Source organism: Erpetoichthys calabaricus, chromosome 10 (assembly GCF_900747795.2).
Source record: "Erpetoichthys calabaricus chromosome 10, fErpCal1.3, whole genome shotgun sequence".
Classification (NCBI taxonomy): domain Eukaryota; kingdom Metazoa; phylum Chordata; class Cladistia; order Polypteriformes; family Polypteridae; genus Erpetoichthys; species Erpetoichthys calabaricus.
In genome coordinates, this window is record NC_041403.2 from 103,645,192 (window position 1) to 103,663,327 (window position 18,136).

At 37.8% G+C, this 18,136-nt stretch overlaps 1 protein-coding gene across 5 annotated transcripts; it reads left to right on the plus strand.

Annotated features, from left to right (window-relative positions):
• The first annotated feature begins 1,395 nt into the window (after window positions 1-1,395).
• On the plus strand, window positions 1,396-17,067 carry aar2 (AAR2 splicing factor). 5 transcript variants are annotated; one of them, XM_028811682.2, is made up of 4 exons: window positions 1,396-1,505; window positions 4,866-5,630; window positions 5,780-6,009; window positions 16,641-17,067. In XM_028811682.2, the coding sequence occupies exons 2-4, from the start codon at window positions 4,877-4,879 to the stop codon at window positions 16,806-16,808; spliced, it is 1,152 nt and encodes a 383-aa protein (XP_028667515.1). In that variant the 5' UTR covers window positions 1,396-1,505; window positions 4,866-4,876; the 3' UTR covers window positions 16,809-17,067. The 5 variants fall into 5 exon arrangements, with proteins under 5 accessions (XP_028667515.1, XP_028667517.1, XP_028667513.1 ...); XM_028811684.2 differs by having other exon boundaries at window positions 1,397-1,505; window positions 4,870-5,630; XM_028811680.2 differs by having other exon boundaries at window positions 1,405-1,545.
• The last annotated feature ends 1,069 nt before the right edge of the window (window positions 17,068-18,136 follow it).

The following is an 18,136-nucleotide window of genomic DNA, read 5'->3' on the forward strand; positions in this document are numbered from 1 at the left end:
CTTAGTCACTTTTCTCTGAGCTTTTTCTGCCACTACTATTTAAAACTGCACACATTACTCCAGATGAGGCCTCACCAGTGCATTATAATACTTGAGCATAACCTCCTTGGACTTGTACTCCACACATCAAGGCACTATATAACCTAACACTCTGTTAGCTTTCTTAATTGCTTCTGGAAGGTGACTGTGACAAGTCTACGAAGACTCCTAAATCCTTTTCATAAGGTGTACTTTCAATTTTAAGACCACCAATTGTGTATTTAAACCTAACATTTTCACTTCCAATGTGTAACACTTAACATTTACTTTCATTAAATTTCATCTGCCACAAATCTGCCCAAGCCTGTATGCTGTCTAAGCCCCTCTGTGATGATTCAACTTTTTTGATTATCTGCCAATCCACTTAGCTTGGCATCATCCGCAAACTTAACCACTTTGTTATTTATATTCTTACCTGAATCATTTATATAAACGTGTATTAAAAATTGCAGCAGCCCTAGCGCTGACCCTGTGCAACACCACTGTTAACATCACCCAATTCTGACAACATTCCTCAGACCATAACTATCTGCTTCCTGTGTTTTAGCTAATTTCACCCCTATCTGTACATTACATCTTGAACTCACACTTCTTTTAGTTTGAAGCCCAATCTCCCATGTGGTAACTTATCAAATGCTTTCTTAGAGTCAAGATGAATAATATCTAATGCACCACTCGTATCGTTTAAAAGTTTTCCCATAGCATTCCAGCATGTTAGTAAGCAAGACTTCTGAACCCATGAACAGTAAAACTCATGTTCTTGCCTTGTGGTGTTCAAATTATCCTTAATACTGCAATTCCTTTCATTCATTTATCTGTGATGCACATTAAGCTTATTAGCCTATGGTTGCTTGGATCTGTCCGATCAGCCTTTTTATATACTGTAAAAGCATATTTCCATTTTACAGTCATTCGGAATTTTCGCAGTGCACAGTGACTTCCTAAAAGCGTGCGTCAAGAGTTTATGTACTGTATGTACTCACTAACTCCCTTAAGCACTACAGGATAAATATCTTCTGGTCCAGGTAATTTGTTCGATTTCTGCCTATTTAATAGTGTAATGTTTCGGTTATTTTTCAGTTCGCACAATCCGAAATCGGCACTCCCTTGTTCAAACCTGAAGGTCTGCTCACTCTAACTACGGTATATGAAGATTACGAGACTCCTCAATATAACTAACGTAAGAGTTCCGTCGGAGTATAGAACCTAAACAGTGTAACGTGTTGCGTAAAGAAACAAGAGAAACTGTGCATTACCAGTGGTGTAAGAGGAGGGGAAAATCTTACACCAAGAAAAAAGAAAAAAAATACGTGCAACCCAATTGTGGAAGATTTATCTTAGAGTTGCAGGTAGGAACTCTTGTCAGAAGGATTTTGTTTCCGCTACAAGGAGTACGAAGTAAACACATGCTACCAATCCAGTTGTGTGGTAGTGAACACTAAACAGTCGCCCAAGAGGATCCACACGTGAGTACGTTCTAATACAGCTATAAAAGTGAATGCGAAGGTAACGTTGATGTTACTTGAATGTTTCGATATTCTAGAATGCATGTGTCTTGGAAAGAAGTATTACAGTGTCAAGAAGAACTTAGCAGTTAAAAGATGCTCACTTCCGGTCCGTGAAAGTAGGAATTAACAGAAATACCCGTTTCTATTCAAACGTTTAATTATCGTTAAAGCTGTTTCTAAACACAATACTAGAAAGTAAAATGTCATTCTATTTAAAATGATGTATTTGCCTTATGAATTGTGCCAACCAGTCCCATATAATCTCGACATCTGAAACTTCTAAATTAGTTTCAATTTGTTTCGTGGGAAAAACCGGTGGATGATCTTTCAAAATGTTAAACGAACACATGCGAACGTTTCAGTGGTTTAATAATCACGTCCTTAAATGAATAGCAAATACAACACACCGAATGGAGCTGTCAGGCAGCAAACAACGCGAGGTATCGAGTTACCGAATCTCCACCGATACTCCAGTGCGGTCTGTATAAAGTGCACATTTCCCCGGTGTTGGTTTTGTTTCGTGTGTTCCGATTTTGCTGCCACATCCCAGACAAGTGCAGGTTAAGTCATTTGGCGACTTAATATCACCACCGCATCAGAGGATACGTAAGGGTTTTCCATGTACTTTCGGGTTGGCTCCTGCATTGCGCCCTTCAGTATGATTCGTCCGCGTCCACGCGACCATGAACTTGATAAGGAATTTTAGATAACGGGAGGACGCGCTTGTGGGATTGCGAAAGCGTGCAAGATGACGTGACAGCAACGATGACTTTTTAAATAAGGTGATGTTTCATTGCGAATGGTATCGTTCGTTCAAGACTTCAGTCACCGTTTTTCACCTGATGGTTTATGAACTAGCATTACAGTCTTGGTTTTATATGGCGCCGGTAACAAATTAAGATCGGCACAGGATGCATTGTAACCGTTTCACGCGATTGATTCTTAAACGATTTGGACACGTATTTGCATTTTACATAGTAGTGTTTCGTATAAAGATCGCAATTACATTTTTACTTGCCTACACGACCAACGTGCAACAAGTCGCCACTCTCTGGTATCATGATAAACAAGAACGTACAAAAAATACATAATATTATACGTGGTATACTGCACTTAACGATTGTCATGTACCTCCAGAATATACATATCTTCAGGCATAGTGTAACTGCAGAAATGCCATGCTTACAAAAAAAATCCTGTGCAACAGTGTTAAATTAAGCTTGCAGGGTCAGTCAGTAATGGATAAGGGTTTGTATTGAGGTTGCCACGTAGTAGGGGGAAAATCAGTATAGTAATTAAAAGGAGCAGAAAATTGAATTCAGTTGATTTTTTTTTTTTGTTGTTGCAAGATCCAGAAGAAGAGGCCTGAGTTGCCTCGAAAGCTTGCATATTGTAATCTTTTTAGTTAGCCACTAAAAGATGTCATAATACTACTGTTGCAATAATTCTAAAAGCATTCATAAAGGTTAGTTTAGTCTCACATACAGTATCTCACAAAAGTGAGTACACCCCTCACATTTTTGTAAATATTTTATTATATCTTTTCATTGGACAACACTCAAGATATGACACTTTGATACAATGTAAAGTAGTCAGTGTACAGCTTGTATAACAGTGTAAAAACTGTCCCCTCAAAATAACTCAACACACAACCATTAAATGTCTAAACCGCTGGCAATAAAAGTGAGTACACCCCTAAGTGAAAAATGTCCAAATTTTGCCCAAAGTGTCAATATTAACTCTCTTGGGCATGGAATTCACTAGAGCTTCACAGGTTGCCACTGGAATCCTCTTCCACTCCTCCATGACGACATCACAGAGCTGGTGGATGTTAGAGACCTTGTGCTCCTCCACCTTCCATTTAAGGATGCCCCACAGATGCTCAATAGGGTTTAGGTCTGGAGACATGCTTGGGCAGTCCAGCACCTTTACACTCAGTTTCTTTAGCAAGGCAGTGGTCCTCTTGGAGGTTTGTTTGGGGTTGTTATCATGTTGGAATACTGCCCTGCGGCCCAGTTTCCGAAGGGAGGAGATCATGCTCTTCTTCAGTATGTCACAGTAGATGTTGGCATTCATGGTTCCCTCAATGAACTGTAGCTCCCCAGTGCTGGCAGCACTCATGCAGCCCCAAACCATGACACTCCCAGCACCATGCTTGACTGTAAGCCAGATACACTTGTCTTTGCACTCCTCACCTGGTTGCTGCCACACATGCTTGACACCATCTGAACCAAATAAGTTTATCTTGGTCTCATCAGACCACAGGACATGGTTCCAGTAATCCATGTCCTTAGTCTGCTTGTCTTCAGCAAACTGTTTGCAGGCTTTCTTGTGCATCTTCTTTAGAAGAGGCTTCCTTCTGGGACAACAGCCATGCAGACCAATTTGATGCAGTGTGTGGCATATGGTCTGAGCACTGACAGGCTGACCCTCCACCCCTTCAACCTCTGCAGCAGTGCTGGCAGCACTTATACGTTTGTTTTCAAAAGGCAACCTCTGGATATGACGCTGAGCATGTGCACTAAACTTCTTTGGTCGACCATGGCAAGGCCTGTTCTGAGTGGAACCTGTCCTGTTAAACTGCTGTATGGTCTTGGCACCTGTGTTGCAGCTCAGTTTCAGGGTGTTGGCAATCTTCTTATAGCCTAGGCCATCTTTATGTAGAGCAACAATTCTTTTTTTCAGATCCTCAGAGTTCTTTGCCATGAAGTGCCATGTTGAACTTCCAGTGACCAGTATGAGAGAGTGTGAGAGCGATAACACCAAATTTAACACACCTGCTCCCCATTCACACTTGAGACCTTGTAACACTAACAAGTCACATGACACCGGGGAGGGAAAATGGCTAATTGGGCACGATTTGGACATTTTTCACTTAGGGGTGTACTCACTTTTGTTGCCAGCGGTTTAGACATTAATGGCTGTGTGTTGAGTTATTTTGAGGGGACAGCAAATTTACACTGTTATACAAGCTGTACACTGACTACTTTACATTGTGTCAAAGTGTCATATCTTGAGTGTTGTCCCATGAAAAGATATAATAAAATATTTACAAAAATGTGAGGAGTGTACTCACTTTTGTGAGATACTGTACTTCATAGCTGCTGTTAGAGGAGTTAATATAATATTACCTCAACCTCATGCCCATTTACTGCTATTGGACACCAGTTACAGTATATTCCTTTAATTTAAACCTGCATTAATTTGAGCTTTGAATTAAGCATGGCAGTAAATGTGGCATTTCTATTTGTTTTGTTATGCCATAGAATGAAATGCTTTGTAAAAATGTCTTATCTCTGTGTTTTTATGTGTTTTCAGATAGGCATTTTATGGAGATGGATCCAGATTTGGCTCGCAGCCTATTTGAAGAAGGTGCAACTCTTGTTCTTCTAGAGGTTCCAGAAGGAACTGAATTTGGAATTGATTATAACACATGGCAAGTTGGACCACGTTTTCGGGGGATAAAAATGATCCCTCCTGGAATTCATTTTTTACATTACAGTTCTCACAGCATTCATGGCAGTGGTGAAGAAACCGGGCCACGCACTGGGATTTTCCTTTGTCTTAAACCCAGAGATATTCTACTTGCTCGCTGGAGCAAAACCGAAGAGGAACTGAAATTTTGTGACTCTGAGGCAGAGGAAGAAATTGAACGCATTCGGTCAAGCCTCCAGGATCTTGATAGATTCTTAGGTCCTTATCCCTATGACACACTACGCAAATGGGTGTCTCTTACAGACCGCGTGACAGAGGACACTGTACGTAAACTGCAGCCATTGAATAATAAAATTTGTTCTTTTGCTGAGGTTGTTCCTGAACTGGCTATGCGTCATACTAAAGACCGCCTGGAGCAGAATTTAACTCCTTATGACACTGAATGCCATAGTATGCAAGAAGGACTAGCTCGGTTGCCCAAAATGAAGCAGAAGGAAGGTACTGAGCTACGATTCTCTGAAATTCCCAAACAGACATATCCTGTAGGAGCTACTCCTTCTCAGATAACTCAGTGCAGCATGGACCTCAGCTATGCTCTGCAAGTGTTACTTGACCGCTATTACAAACAGGACCCGCAACAGATATTAGGTCAGTAAAATATTTTGTACAAGTTATAGTCAGTATATGCCTTTTTCTTTTTAGAGTCAGCCTTTATATAGCAACAGTAACAGTTTCCTGACCTGTGTACTTTGCAATCTGATATGTTTATGTTTGTCTATTTTTATTTTTTTGTTTAGGAGAATTGCAATTTGCATTTGTTTGCTTTCTGATTGGGAATGTATATGACAGCTTTGAGCACTGGAAGAGACTGTTGAATCTTATGTGTCGCTCTGAGGATGCCATGCAGAAACACAGCACATTATACACGAGTCTTATTACTGTCCTGTATCACCAGCTTGGAGAAATCCCTCCAGATTTCTTTGTTGACATAGTCTCAAAGGAAAATTTCCTCACTGTCACATTACAGGTATTAACTGGTATATATTTTTTTCTTATTGCTTATTATCATAACATATTTTTTATCCATTGTTGTTAATTTAATTCAAATTAGAATATGCAAGGAATATACACTGATAAGCCAATGTATTATGATCACTCCCATATAAAGCGAATTATGTCATTTATCTTGTAACAACAGCGCATGTAATGGTCAGGGATATATTAGACGGTAAACTAACATTAGGTACATGTAGTCAATGTGTTGAATGCAGAAGATATGGGGAGGTGTAGAGACCTGAGTGACTTAGATAATGGCCAAATTATTATGGCCAGACTACAGGGTCAGCACATTTCCGAAACGGCAAGGCTTATGGGGTGCTCCTGGTCAGCTGTGGTAAGGACCTACTGACAGTGGTCTAACAAGAGAAAACACAAAAACTTCTGACAGGGTGTTGGGCAGTCAAGACTCACCGACGCAAGAGGTCAGCAAAGGCCATCCAGAAGGGCTACTGTGGCACAAATCACAGATAATTTATTAACCTTTTAGTTTAGGTACTACACAAATACATCTAGTTCTCATTTGCTCTTATGTAACAAGACCTTAACAAAGGTTTATTTTGGTCTTCATTACTCTTACAGTATAAAACATCAGTACAATAGATAGGTTATTCACCTCTATGCAGTATGGCATATTAACGTGATGGTAAAGTGATTTGTTAATATGAATCATTCACTGGTCTTATACTAAATGTGTAATATCAAGAGAAATGTGTCTCAGTTAAGCAAACTCAGACCACCACTCCAAAGTGCAGTTTTGTTAGTTGGTCATATTGCAGAGATGTATAAACATTTTATTGATGCTTTGCAAGTGTTATAAAGTATTAATAAGTGTTTGTTAAGGTCTTCTTAGATAGTAGTAAATGAGTAATAAATTCATTTTTGCAGTACCTAAAGTCAGTCAGTCAGTCATTGTCCAACCCGCTATATCCTAACACAAGGGTCATGGGGGTCTGCTGGAGCCAATCCCAGCCAACACAGGGAGCAAGGCAGGAACAAACCCTGGGCAGGGCACACCCACACACCAAGCACACATTAAGGACAATTTAGGATCGCCAATGCACCTAACCTGCATGTCTTTGGACTGTGGAAGGAAACCGGAGCACCCAGTGGAATCCCACGCAGACACAGGGAGAAAATGCAAACTCCACACAGGGAGGACCCGAGAGTCGAAGAGTACCTAAAGTGTTACTGATTATTTTAATGATGGTTATGGGAATAATCTGTCATGACACACAGTACATTGAATCCTGCTGCATACAGTATGTGACTGTGCAGCTGCAGGCTAGTCAGATTGCCTATGCTAACCTCTAAACACTGTTGAAAGCTCTTTAATTAGCACACAAGCATTTCAACTGGACCTTGCATTAATGGAAAAAGGTTGCCTGGTTTGATGAATCTCATTTTCTGTTGCATCATGTGGATAGCCGGGTAAATGTGTGTTGTTTAGCTGGGGAAGAGATGGCACCAGTATGCACCATGGGAGGAAGACAACCCAGTGGAGGGAGTGTGGTGGTTTGGATAGTGTTCTGCTCGGGAACCTTGGATCCAGACATTCATGTGGATGTTAATTTAATGTGTACCACCTACCTAAACATCATTGCAGACCAGGTATACCCCTTCATGGCAGTGTTATTTCCAGATGGAAATGGCATCTTTCAGCGGGACATTGTACACTTCCAGAATAGTGCTGAGTAGATTGAGGAAAATGATGAAGAGTTCAAGTTGTTGCATTGGCCTACAAACATCACATATCTCAATCTAATCAAGCATCTGTAAAATATACTGGAACAACAATTTCACAACTTACAGAAGTCAGAGTATCTGCTGCTAATGTCCTGGTGCCAAATACAACAGGACAAGTTTAAGGGTCTTAGAGAGTCCATGATTTGGTGGGTAGGAGCCATTTTAGCAGCACATAGAGGAGGAACATCATATTAGTAATTTTTCGTAACATTTTGTCTCATCAGTGTATATTTTACCTTGATATAGTGTATAAACAATGTGTATTATTGGCCTTAGGATATCAATATTGAAAAAGTATATTAACAAATTTCTTAAGTAAAATTGATCTTAAAAGAAAAAAAAAATCCCTTAAACTTTCTGTAGCATGGTGGTGCAAACAGTTGTGGTAAACTTTCTGCAGCATGGTGGTGCAAACATTTGTGGTGCTATTTCCTCTTGGATTCAGTATTCTGGGTTTAGGTTAGGTTGAATGGTGATTCCTAGTTGGCCCATCTATAGGTGTAAGTGTGGGTTTGTCCATGAGTGTGCCCTCATTGGACTTGCATCCGTCTAGGGATGTTTCACGCCTTATACCCAGTGGACCAGGGTGGACTATGGAGTTGGATTAAGCAAGTTTAATAATGTTATGTCTAGCATCTCAAAAAATGTGGCTAATTGGCAACTCCAGATTGTCCTGTTGTATGTACAAGTAAGTATCAGTATGTGCATGAGTGTGCCTTCCAATGAACAAACACCGTAACAGTGTTTAACTCCTATCCAGCACCTAGTTCTAACTTGGACAGCCTGCAGCTCTCACCAACTATGGAAACACCTAGAATGCCACATCTTTCAAGTTTTTGGCAAATTGAGTAACTGATGTCACCCCTATAATTAACGATCTCTAGATTTAATTTTCCCTGAGCTTTGCTATTACCGGAATGAAGACAGATTTGAACATCACCACTACCTTATAACGTCAGGAAAGACCTAATAACTCCAAAAACTAAAAAAACTCAATTTTGAAAAAAAATGGCAGTTACTAGGTTTTTCCATTGCACATGGGAGCTCGTCACCATGACCTTGGATTTCAGTTAAGCAGGATTGAAACTGGTTAGATGAATGAATGATGACCTTGTTGTGTTTACTGTTGTCCCGTTGGCTATCTTGCATATTGGTGAAAGTGTGTTCTGTATTCTGAATTAATGTTCTCTGTGCTGTGTAGTATCAAAGACATTTTGAATGTCTATATAAACTGTTACTGTGCTGTATATGCTTTGATTTTGCCCAGTACTCTAGTTTCATATTCTAAAATATATGAAGAATTCTCTGGAGTCTGGGTGAATTCTTTGAAACCTTAATAATGGATTAATTTACTGTTTCAAGTTAACCTTGGGAGAGGTCACTTCAACTTGTATATTTTGGAATAGTTTCCTCTTTTAGTCATTTGACACCCCCTCCTGGTGGCAAAAGAGATCCATAATAAAAGTTAATCAAACACTGGGGTGACATGTACAAATGCCAGCTGCACCTCTGGTACACAAGCTCACATATTCTGCCACTTCAGGTAAATTAATTTTAAAAGTACATTTAAAAAATGAAGAAGAAGCAAATATCACTAATCTAGAAATTAATGAAAGAGGAAAGCAATTATATAAGCATCACTTCGTAAGCATAGTGAACAAATACTTGGTATTTACAGTATGTTACACTAAAAACAACCACACAGCAACATTATTCGTACATTAGAGTGATTTAGTGATTCTGTGTCATTATATTTTCACAATAATGCGCTAGACTTTTCTCCATCATGGTTTGATGCAGCCATTTTACCTTGAGACTTAAACAAATTTCAGTTGTTCTTCTGCCTTTCAAAAATGTTATGTTTAAAAAATTCAAACTACAGTTAATGTCATAGATGCTTCTGAACCAACAACTAACAATAGAACATCAATCAATTCCACTTAGAACATCAATCAATTCCACTTTCACATCACTTACCGTAATTTGGAATTTGTTGTCAGTGACAACTATTGAGCCACTACAGTTCCACATGGGCTTCATTTAGAGCTACATGACATTATACAGTTCTGGTAAAAGAATGTGTTTACTGTTATCTTCTAATGCATGTAATTGTATTCTATTATCACAGTCATTTTTTTAATTCAGCTCACTGTTACACAATCTATATTTATAAAATTCTTTTCACGTTTGAAATGAAAATTACGACTGTCGCGGAAACTGTCACATTGTAACTTTTTTTTAGTTGGCAGTACTTGATAGTAGAAGAGATGAGGGAAACAGCTTTGTGTCTTTCTACTATTTAACTGCGCCGAGCTGTAAACAATGTGAAGATGAGACCGCCTTCAGCAGTGAGGGGTCGTGACAACAAAGTGGACGCTGGGAGGTGCGGAATGTCGGGCTGCTCCGCCGGGTCGAGAGCTTCGCAGTTTCGGGCAGCATCCTCTCTTCTTGCACTGTTTGTGACACTTCAAGTGCCCCGTCGGCTCCTGGGAGAGTGGAAATCTTTGCGAATGAGTGTAATCAGCGCCATCGAAGCAGGACTCTGTTTGTAAATTGCCCTGCACAACTACTTACTGTCCCTTAACGTGAGTTCGGGTCACTAAAACCCCACATTCAAGGTTGCTTTTGTGATCAATTATTTTAAGAAGATGGAGAGTTTACATCCAAGAAGATGTACAGATCTCTTCATGTAAAGTATTGGACTTGTTTGGACCTTCTGCCCGTTAAGCACAGAAGGCAGTGTCCACATTTATCAGAATTATTTTTCTCTTAAGTCACAGGCACATAGTGCAAGGTTGTCAGGCAGAAATTTGGACGATCACATAGAAAATGTAATTTCTATACCACTGCGGTCGTGTAGCGCCCTTCAAAAGGGATCTGCTATCGAGAGATGATCCAAATACATTTTAGCTGCTGTTAGTACTACTTACCTGTTGTGTTATACCGCCTTTAAAATGTAGTTTACCCGAAACCACTCCAGTAGTGCTCAATGTATCTTTACTTCTTAAAATGTTAATGTTTTACTGTTTAATAACTTATAGACAACATTTTATTTTTTTCCCTTCCACTCAGTGAGCGAAGCCACTGGGTATTCAGCTAGTATTTAATAAACAATAGATAGATAGATAGATAGATAGATAGATAGATAGATAGATAGATAGATAGATAGATAGATAGATAGATAGATAGATACTTTATTAATCCCAATGGGAAATTCACATGATAACTGGCTCTTTTAAAGTAAGAAAAAATGCAAAATCCTTCAACTTTGAAATCAATAAACTACATCCCTGAATGTACTTGAATGTCTTGCCATGCATACATTTTTAAACTTGTTTAATGTAGGTATCTTCCATAGTCTAAAAGAGAAACTGGGCAGTCAGTAATCAATCTGCAATATTTTATGTAATTAGAAAACAAAATAGACATCAGTATTTGGTTATTTCAGCATCAGTTACTTCTTCTCTTGTCTCTGCCATTGCAAATTTCAGTGTTTTTTTTTTTTTTACTTTTGTCTAAATGCACAGATTGGTATGATGAATAAAAACAGTAAATTTGTGTCTAACCTGAAATTAGACATTATAGTGAAAGCAGAGCTTTCTAGTGAGCTCTTTCATTTTAAGGACAAATTGGCATGAAAAACATAAAACAAGTAAAGGAGATAAAATTGCAAGGGACTGAATAATTGCAGTCCTTCATGCCACAGAAAAATAGAATTAATTCAGAGAACTAAAATGGATTTGGTACAGCTGATGAAAGTGTTTGCCAAAAAAAAAAATCCTGTTAGTTCATTTCATTTTTGGGAGCACTAAGGAATGTGTCAAAAATATATGAAACTTGTTATAGAATGTTTTGAATTTCTTGGATGCAATACTAAAAATAAATAAATAGAAATATGTTGAAAGGGACACAAAAAAGGAGGGACATTTTTGGAAAATTAAACATCCAGGAGTTTTTGATTTGAGTTAGTGCTACTCATCTTTCTATTATAAAAAAAAATCCTGGGAGAGAAAGACTAGGGAGACGAGACGTGACCTTCACGTGAAGATCACGGAAGACACTTAAAAGACCCGCGAGATGAAAGAGATTGGCCATGGAGCGTCTCACGGGGACCTTGAACATGAGACTTTGTACCAAGAGATTGACCCAGGACCGTCTCGCAGGGGACATAGAACATGAGATTCTTGCAAGACACGCCCTACTTACAACCAAGTTAGAGCACAGGCAGCAACACACTCAGTCGTGTCAAGGCTTTAAGCACACACAGATCTAGGGAAGAAGAAAGAGCAGCACAGAGAAAAGAGACTCAAAAGCGTTGGAGAGAGAAAAATGCAAAAAAGAATAATCGAGGTGCAAATTCAGAAAATAAGGAAAGTAGTAATCCGCCCGGAACGAGTAGTATTGAAAAAAAAGCACATCTAATCGGGCTCAGAATTAAAAGACAAAGTAGAACTTTATAAAGACATTCAAAAACATTGGCACTATACACATGCAGAGCAGGTTAGAGATTATGAAAGCAGTGGATTTGGAAAGGGTGAAAAAAAACGATGGTGCGATACACATGCAGAGAAAGGTAAAGAATATGAAAGCAGTAAAAATCGAAAGTATTGTAGCATCCCAGGCAGGTTGAAGCCTTTTTTTTTGTTTTGAGTGACTGTTAGGTTTGCTTGAGGGAGGGTGGAGTACAGCACGGAAGACTGACACCGGGGTATTGATTGATGCGGTAAGGGGGGAGGGCAGCCAGGACAGGAGATGGGGTTGGAGAAGGTGCTAGAAGGTTGTGTTTGGGGTTACGAAGTCGACGTTCTTTTTCTTGATTGTTCAAGTAAAACTTTTATAAGACTTTACTACGTCTGTCTGATTTTTTTTTTTTTTTTTTTTACTACTACAGGTCGCTACAGTATCAAAAAAAGATAGTAAACATTGCATTAGCACAAACAAAAGGAAATTATTACTCGAAAAAAGGGAAAATAATCATCACGGGCCAGATGTAATTGAAAAAATAGCAGGACAAAGGCGAGGTCAGAAATAAAAGACAAAGAGTAGAAAGCAAAGTAAAACATCATAAAGAGGTTAAAAAAGAAGGCGGACAAACACATGCAGAGCAGGTTACAGATAATGAAAACAGTGGAATTCAAACGACTCAAAAAAAAGTAGGCGCGAAACACATGAAGAGCAAGATACAGAATATAAAAGGAGGAAAAAATGAAAGTGTCAAAACAAAGAAAGTAAACATCACATTAGTGCAAACAAAGAGAAATTATTACTCAGAGAAATAACGAAAAGGTGAATAGAGATCAAATATATGGACATAGGTGATATGTCTGAAGTATGTAAATATTGTAAGGTTTTGAAGTTTAAGTCAGAGAATTTCAAAAACGTAGTTTACTTCACATGCATTTATTAGTTACTTTGCAAAAAAAATTATTAACTGCTGATGATGTAGATCATTTTGTCTGTGCTGAAATTCCAAACAGAGAAACCTTTCCTGAATTATGGTACAAAGTCATTAAACATATGTCTCACGGACCTCATTTAAAAGATTCAGCATGTTCAGCACTCAAAAGATTTCAAATATTGTTTTTAAAGAAGTTCTGAAATAAAAGTGAAACTAATGAAATAGCAACAATTCAAAGAAAAATAAATCTTAAAAGCGTGTATCCGGAAAACCAAACACGGGGGTTGGCAAGCAAAGCGAGCAGAGGGCAAAGCCCCCTAGTCTGTTAAATAATACTGTTTAGTAATTTTTTTAATTGGCTAATGATATAAATATACATCTTACAATAGCAAACATTACAAACAGACTGGTTTGCTGACATACCAAACTTTAAAAGCATTTTAAAGAGTTTGTTAAAAATTTAAATATCCTCAGTTATCTTGGAATTCACTAACTCAGCAGTACAGATATAATAATGTTTCAGTTTTTATTTTTTATATTGATTTTAAGCAGCATGTTTCAGTTGCTGGAGAGAAAATGTCAGAGAATAAATGTAAAGTTTGTACATGTTAAGATAAATTAGGTAGTTCTTGATGTAACATTCTTGATAAACATTTATGCTGAAATCCCCTTAAGATAATAAACACCCCATTTTTGTTACACTGGGGAGAATCCTCATCTCTGCCACACATTAAAGTTTAAGCCCTACATTATGTTTTGATATTAATGAATGCCAATACTAGTTTACTTAAATAATAGTCTGGTAATACTTGATTAATACAACAGCATTTGAAATATTTATTTTATATTGTAATACAGAAAGGGACAAAATATTGCTCTTATGTACAAGAGGTACTTTAATAGCCATTGAATGTGATTCCTGTTTTTGTCATGGTATCCTATGTGTAGATGCTTGGCATTTTTTTCTTCTGCCAAAAATATGAAAAGGCCTTGTAAATAGTAATACATCTTTCAATGTTATTATTATTTCACAGAGTTTACTGTTTGTCTTGACTCAGTGGAAGGCAGTTCCCCCTTCCCTAATAAGAACCTGGAATGTGGGTGCTGGAACTCCGATTGATTTGCACACTTGCCCTGAAGATTAGAACTCTGAGCACAGTAAAAAAAATATATATGTACATATAGCTCAGGTCACATTTTTGGTCAAAATAAACAGTCCAACATACTTGGCAGATGAGTCCCTAGACCTCAAGAACACTTGAAAGACCATTGCACTGCTATAATCGACTCAAAATTAGTATATTTTTCTTCTTCCCCACTGACTTCAGTGCATTTCGCCTAGTTTGGCGAAGTTCCGGAACAGTTCTGTGATTTTGCTGAATTAATGATGCAGTGACCTCAGTGGAGTTCTCTCAGCACAAAGTAAACATCGATGCAGATGCACCTTTAATGAGAGAACCTTGTAAACAGTGGGGTTTTTGTTTTTTTTGCTTTTTGATTGCCGGACTACAGTTAAAACAGTACCTCTAAGAACTATTTACCGATTCAGTATTTAATTCTTGCTTGTTTTTATCTTTGTTAGATAATGCTAGAAAGCTTTTTCTTATTTTCATCTTGAATATTTAAAAAATGAATTATTTATACAATGTCTACTAACTTCTTACACTTTTTTGGAATAAACAAATTCAAATATTGCATCAATGTACATCTTCTGTAGTATTATGGCGGTCTGAAAAATATTTAGTGAGGTTGTAAAAAGAAGCTTTATTGTAAAAACTAAAAGAGACTATGCTAACGATTTTTATTGTTTTATATTGGCTCAGCTAAATAATTTAATGATATAATGCTTAATAATATTAACGTTTTCAATATAGGTTTGCTACAAAAGTCAAAGGCCCACTGCTGGGTTGCTTGCCGTTTCTTAATTGCGCTTATTTAACTTTGTTCTGGGTGTCCTGTAACCGATTGTTAGCCTATACAGGGTGGGTTTCTTGCCAGGCCTTCCCATAATACTTACTATACCTGGATAAAATTGTTTAAAAGGTATAATAGATGACCTATTAATAGTTGTTCAGTAAAAAACAAGACCAAAGGTCAAAATTAATCTGAGGAGAATTGCATGGATGGTTGCAGGCGTAAAAAAAATGCTATAAAGATAATAAATGCATGTTGTAAAATGTAATAATGTTAATATGTAAAAGTATTGAATTATGTTTTTGAATTCCATACATAAAGTTCTCTCTAGCTATCTATATTACATTAAGTAAATAGCTATTCCCATTTAAGAATATTTCCTCTTTTGTGATGTCATATTTGCAGTTGTACTCATACATAAAGTAGAGATGAGGACAACATTGGTTAGTTAAAGCTATCGACAGTCAGCAAATTGATAAAGTGAAAATCTGTTCTTCCTCTAATACAGTATTTCTAAATGGCTATTGGGTGGGGCAGAGCTTCTCTGTCAACAGTTTTTAGCAAACAGAATTATGGCAGAGGACTTTGCAAATGTAGTCAACTGTCTAAAGGCAAGCAAAACATAACAAAAGACCAAGGGCCCCGTGTACAGCTAGCAACAGCCAATCAGACAAATCGGCATTACACGGCCAGTGCCAATCAAATGTCACTAATGCTTCTGTTCCAAAAAAATTGTGACCAATCAAGAACACACACCCCCACAACCTTGAATTTGATAAATAGGCCTGAAAATGTTATGTTAGTTTTTCAATTTTGTGTTTTAGGCCCTATTGTTGGCATGGAGCTAGACAGTTTGACATCTGTGGCAGAGCGACGGGCACTCAGCAGGCTCCTATCAATTATGGAAAATCCACTGCATCCACTAAACAGTGTCATCACTAGACAGAGGAGCAGCTTCAGCGACAGACTGTTGTCACTGTTCTGCTCCACTGATTGACTGAGGAGATTGTTCCTCCCCCACACTATGCGACTCTTCAGTTCCACCAGGGGGGGTAAACGTTAATATTATACAAAGATATTGTCTGTTTTTACCTGCATTATTATCAATCTTTAATATTGTTTTTTGTATCAGTAAGGTGCTGCTGGAGTATGTGAATTTCCCCTTGGGATTAGTAAAGTATCTATCTATCTATCTATCTATCTATCTATCTATCTATCTAGATTTCATAATAGATACTATATGATATCAATCATTTCACCAAACACAAAGTGACATGCTGTCAGATGTTCAGGTACATAAATATACAGATATTTATGTATATTTATTGATGTATATCACAAGTAAAATTAAAAGCACATTAGTAATGGAAACATGAACCTGTTTATAAACAAAGGATAAACCTTTATTCTATCTTTAAATTTTATGTATAATTTATGTTAGGAGTTAAGACTTGAATCAGTGATCATACCATCATAAACACGCTGAATATTTTGTTAAAATGACTTTTTTTAACACATTTTTTTATTTATTTTTTTCATTGTAGGAGTTCTTTTTATTTGCTACCAATCCTGCTGTCGACAATAACCTACGCAAGAGGGCAACCAAGTTTAAAGCTCATCTGACTAAAAAATTTAAATGGAATTTTGAAGCAGATCCCGAAGACTGTGCCCCAGTGATCGTGGAACTTCCAGAAGGCTGTGACGGAGAATAACCTTTGAAAAGTCACATCTAATATTTCTTCGGACTGTGTGTTTTTTGATACTATAATGAACACTTGCAGCGGATTTTTGTTATTGTTGGTAACTACAGGAAAAGTATACGTCATAAATGGACTGAATAGTCACTACCTTAATTTAAAAACTTTGGATTAACTTCACTTCTATAGGCAAATTTTGAAATTGTCAACTATGGTAATACTGCTCAATTACTATTTTCATTTAACTTACTGTATATAAACAGAATGCAATAAATTAGTCTTCTCAAAATATTTTACCACACTTTCTGTACATCACGTGTCTTCTTATGTTCTGTTATCTGCTGACTGTTCCTTCCAAGTTTTTGACCCTCAATAGGTTCCTGCATGACTGAGATGTTCCTTTATGTGTTTTTCACGTTTTTCTCTGTAATTCAGTGATCATCCCTCACACTCCTCAAGACCCTTTAATTGCTTGATGTTCCACATTGTTACCCACGTGTACTGCAGCTGTGAAATATTCTGGGAGAGTAGGAGGATTTCTATAAGAAAATAGTGAGATGTTACTGGAAATAGTACAGGTTACATTTATTAAAGATGTATCTATGTTGATCCATTCTCACATATATCTTCCCTTGTAAAATGTGCAGTCCATGCCCATTTTAATCCAGTTACTAATCATGCATATTTGTTATTATACACTGATGAGACAGAACATTATGACCACTCCCATATGACGTGGGTGACATTGACTGTCTCGTACCAGTGACACATATCAAAGTAAGGAATATGTTAGACAGTAAGATTAGGTACTCTTAGTCAAAGTGTTGAATGCAGTAGTTAAGGGCAGGTGTAAAGACCTTACTGATTTTGATAAGGGCCAAATTGTTATGGCCAGATGACTAGTTAGGAGTATTTCTGAAACTGCAAGGCTTGTTGGGTGCTCATGGTCAGCTATGGTGAGTATCTATTAGCAGTGGTCCAAGGACTGAAAAGCCATGAAGTGACGACAGGGTGTGCTGCTATATGGAACTGTGTAGCTGCAGGCCAGTCAAGAGTGCCTATTGCTAACCTTTTGGAATGAGTAACGAGCCTTGGATCAATGGAAGAAGGTTGCCTGATCCAATGAATCCCACTTTCTTTTGCATCATATGGGCAGCAAGGTATGTGCATCATTCACTTATGGAAGATATGTTAGCAGGATACACCGTGGGAAGAATACAAGCCTGTGGAAGGAGTTTGATGCTTTGGGAAACCTTGTGTCCGGGCATTCATGTGGATGCAGCTTTGATGCATACTACCTTCCTAACTATTATTGCAGGCCAGGCACATCACTTTATAGCAAT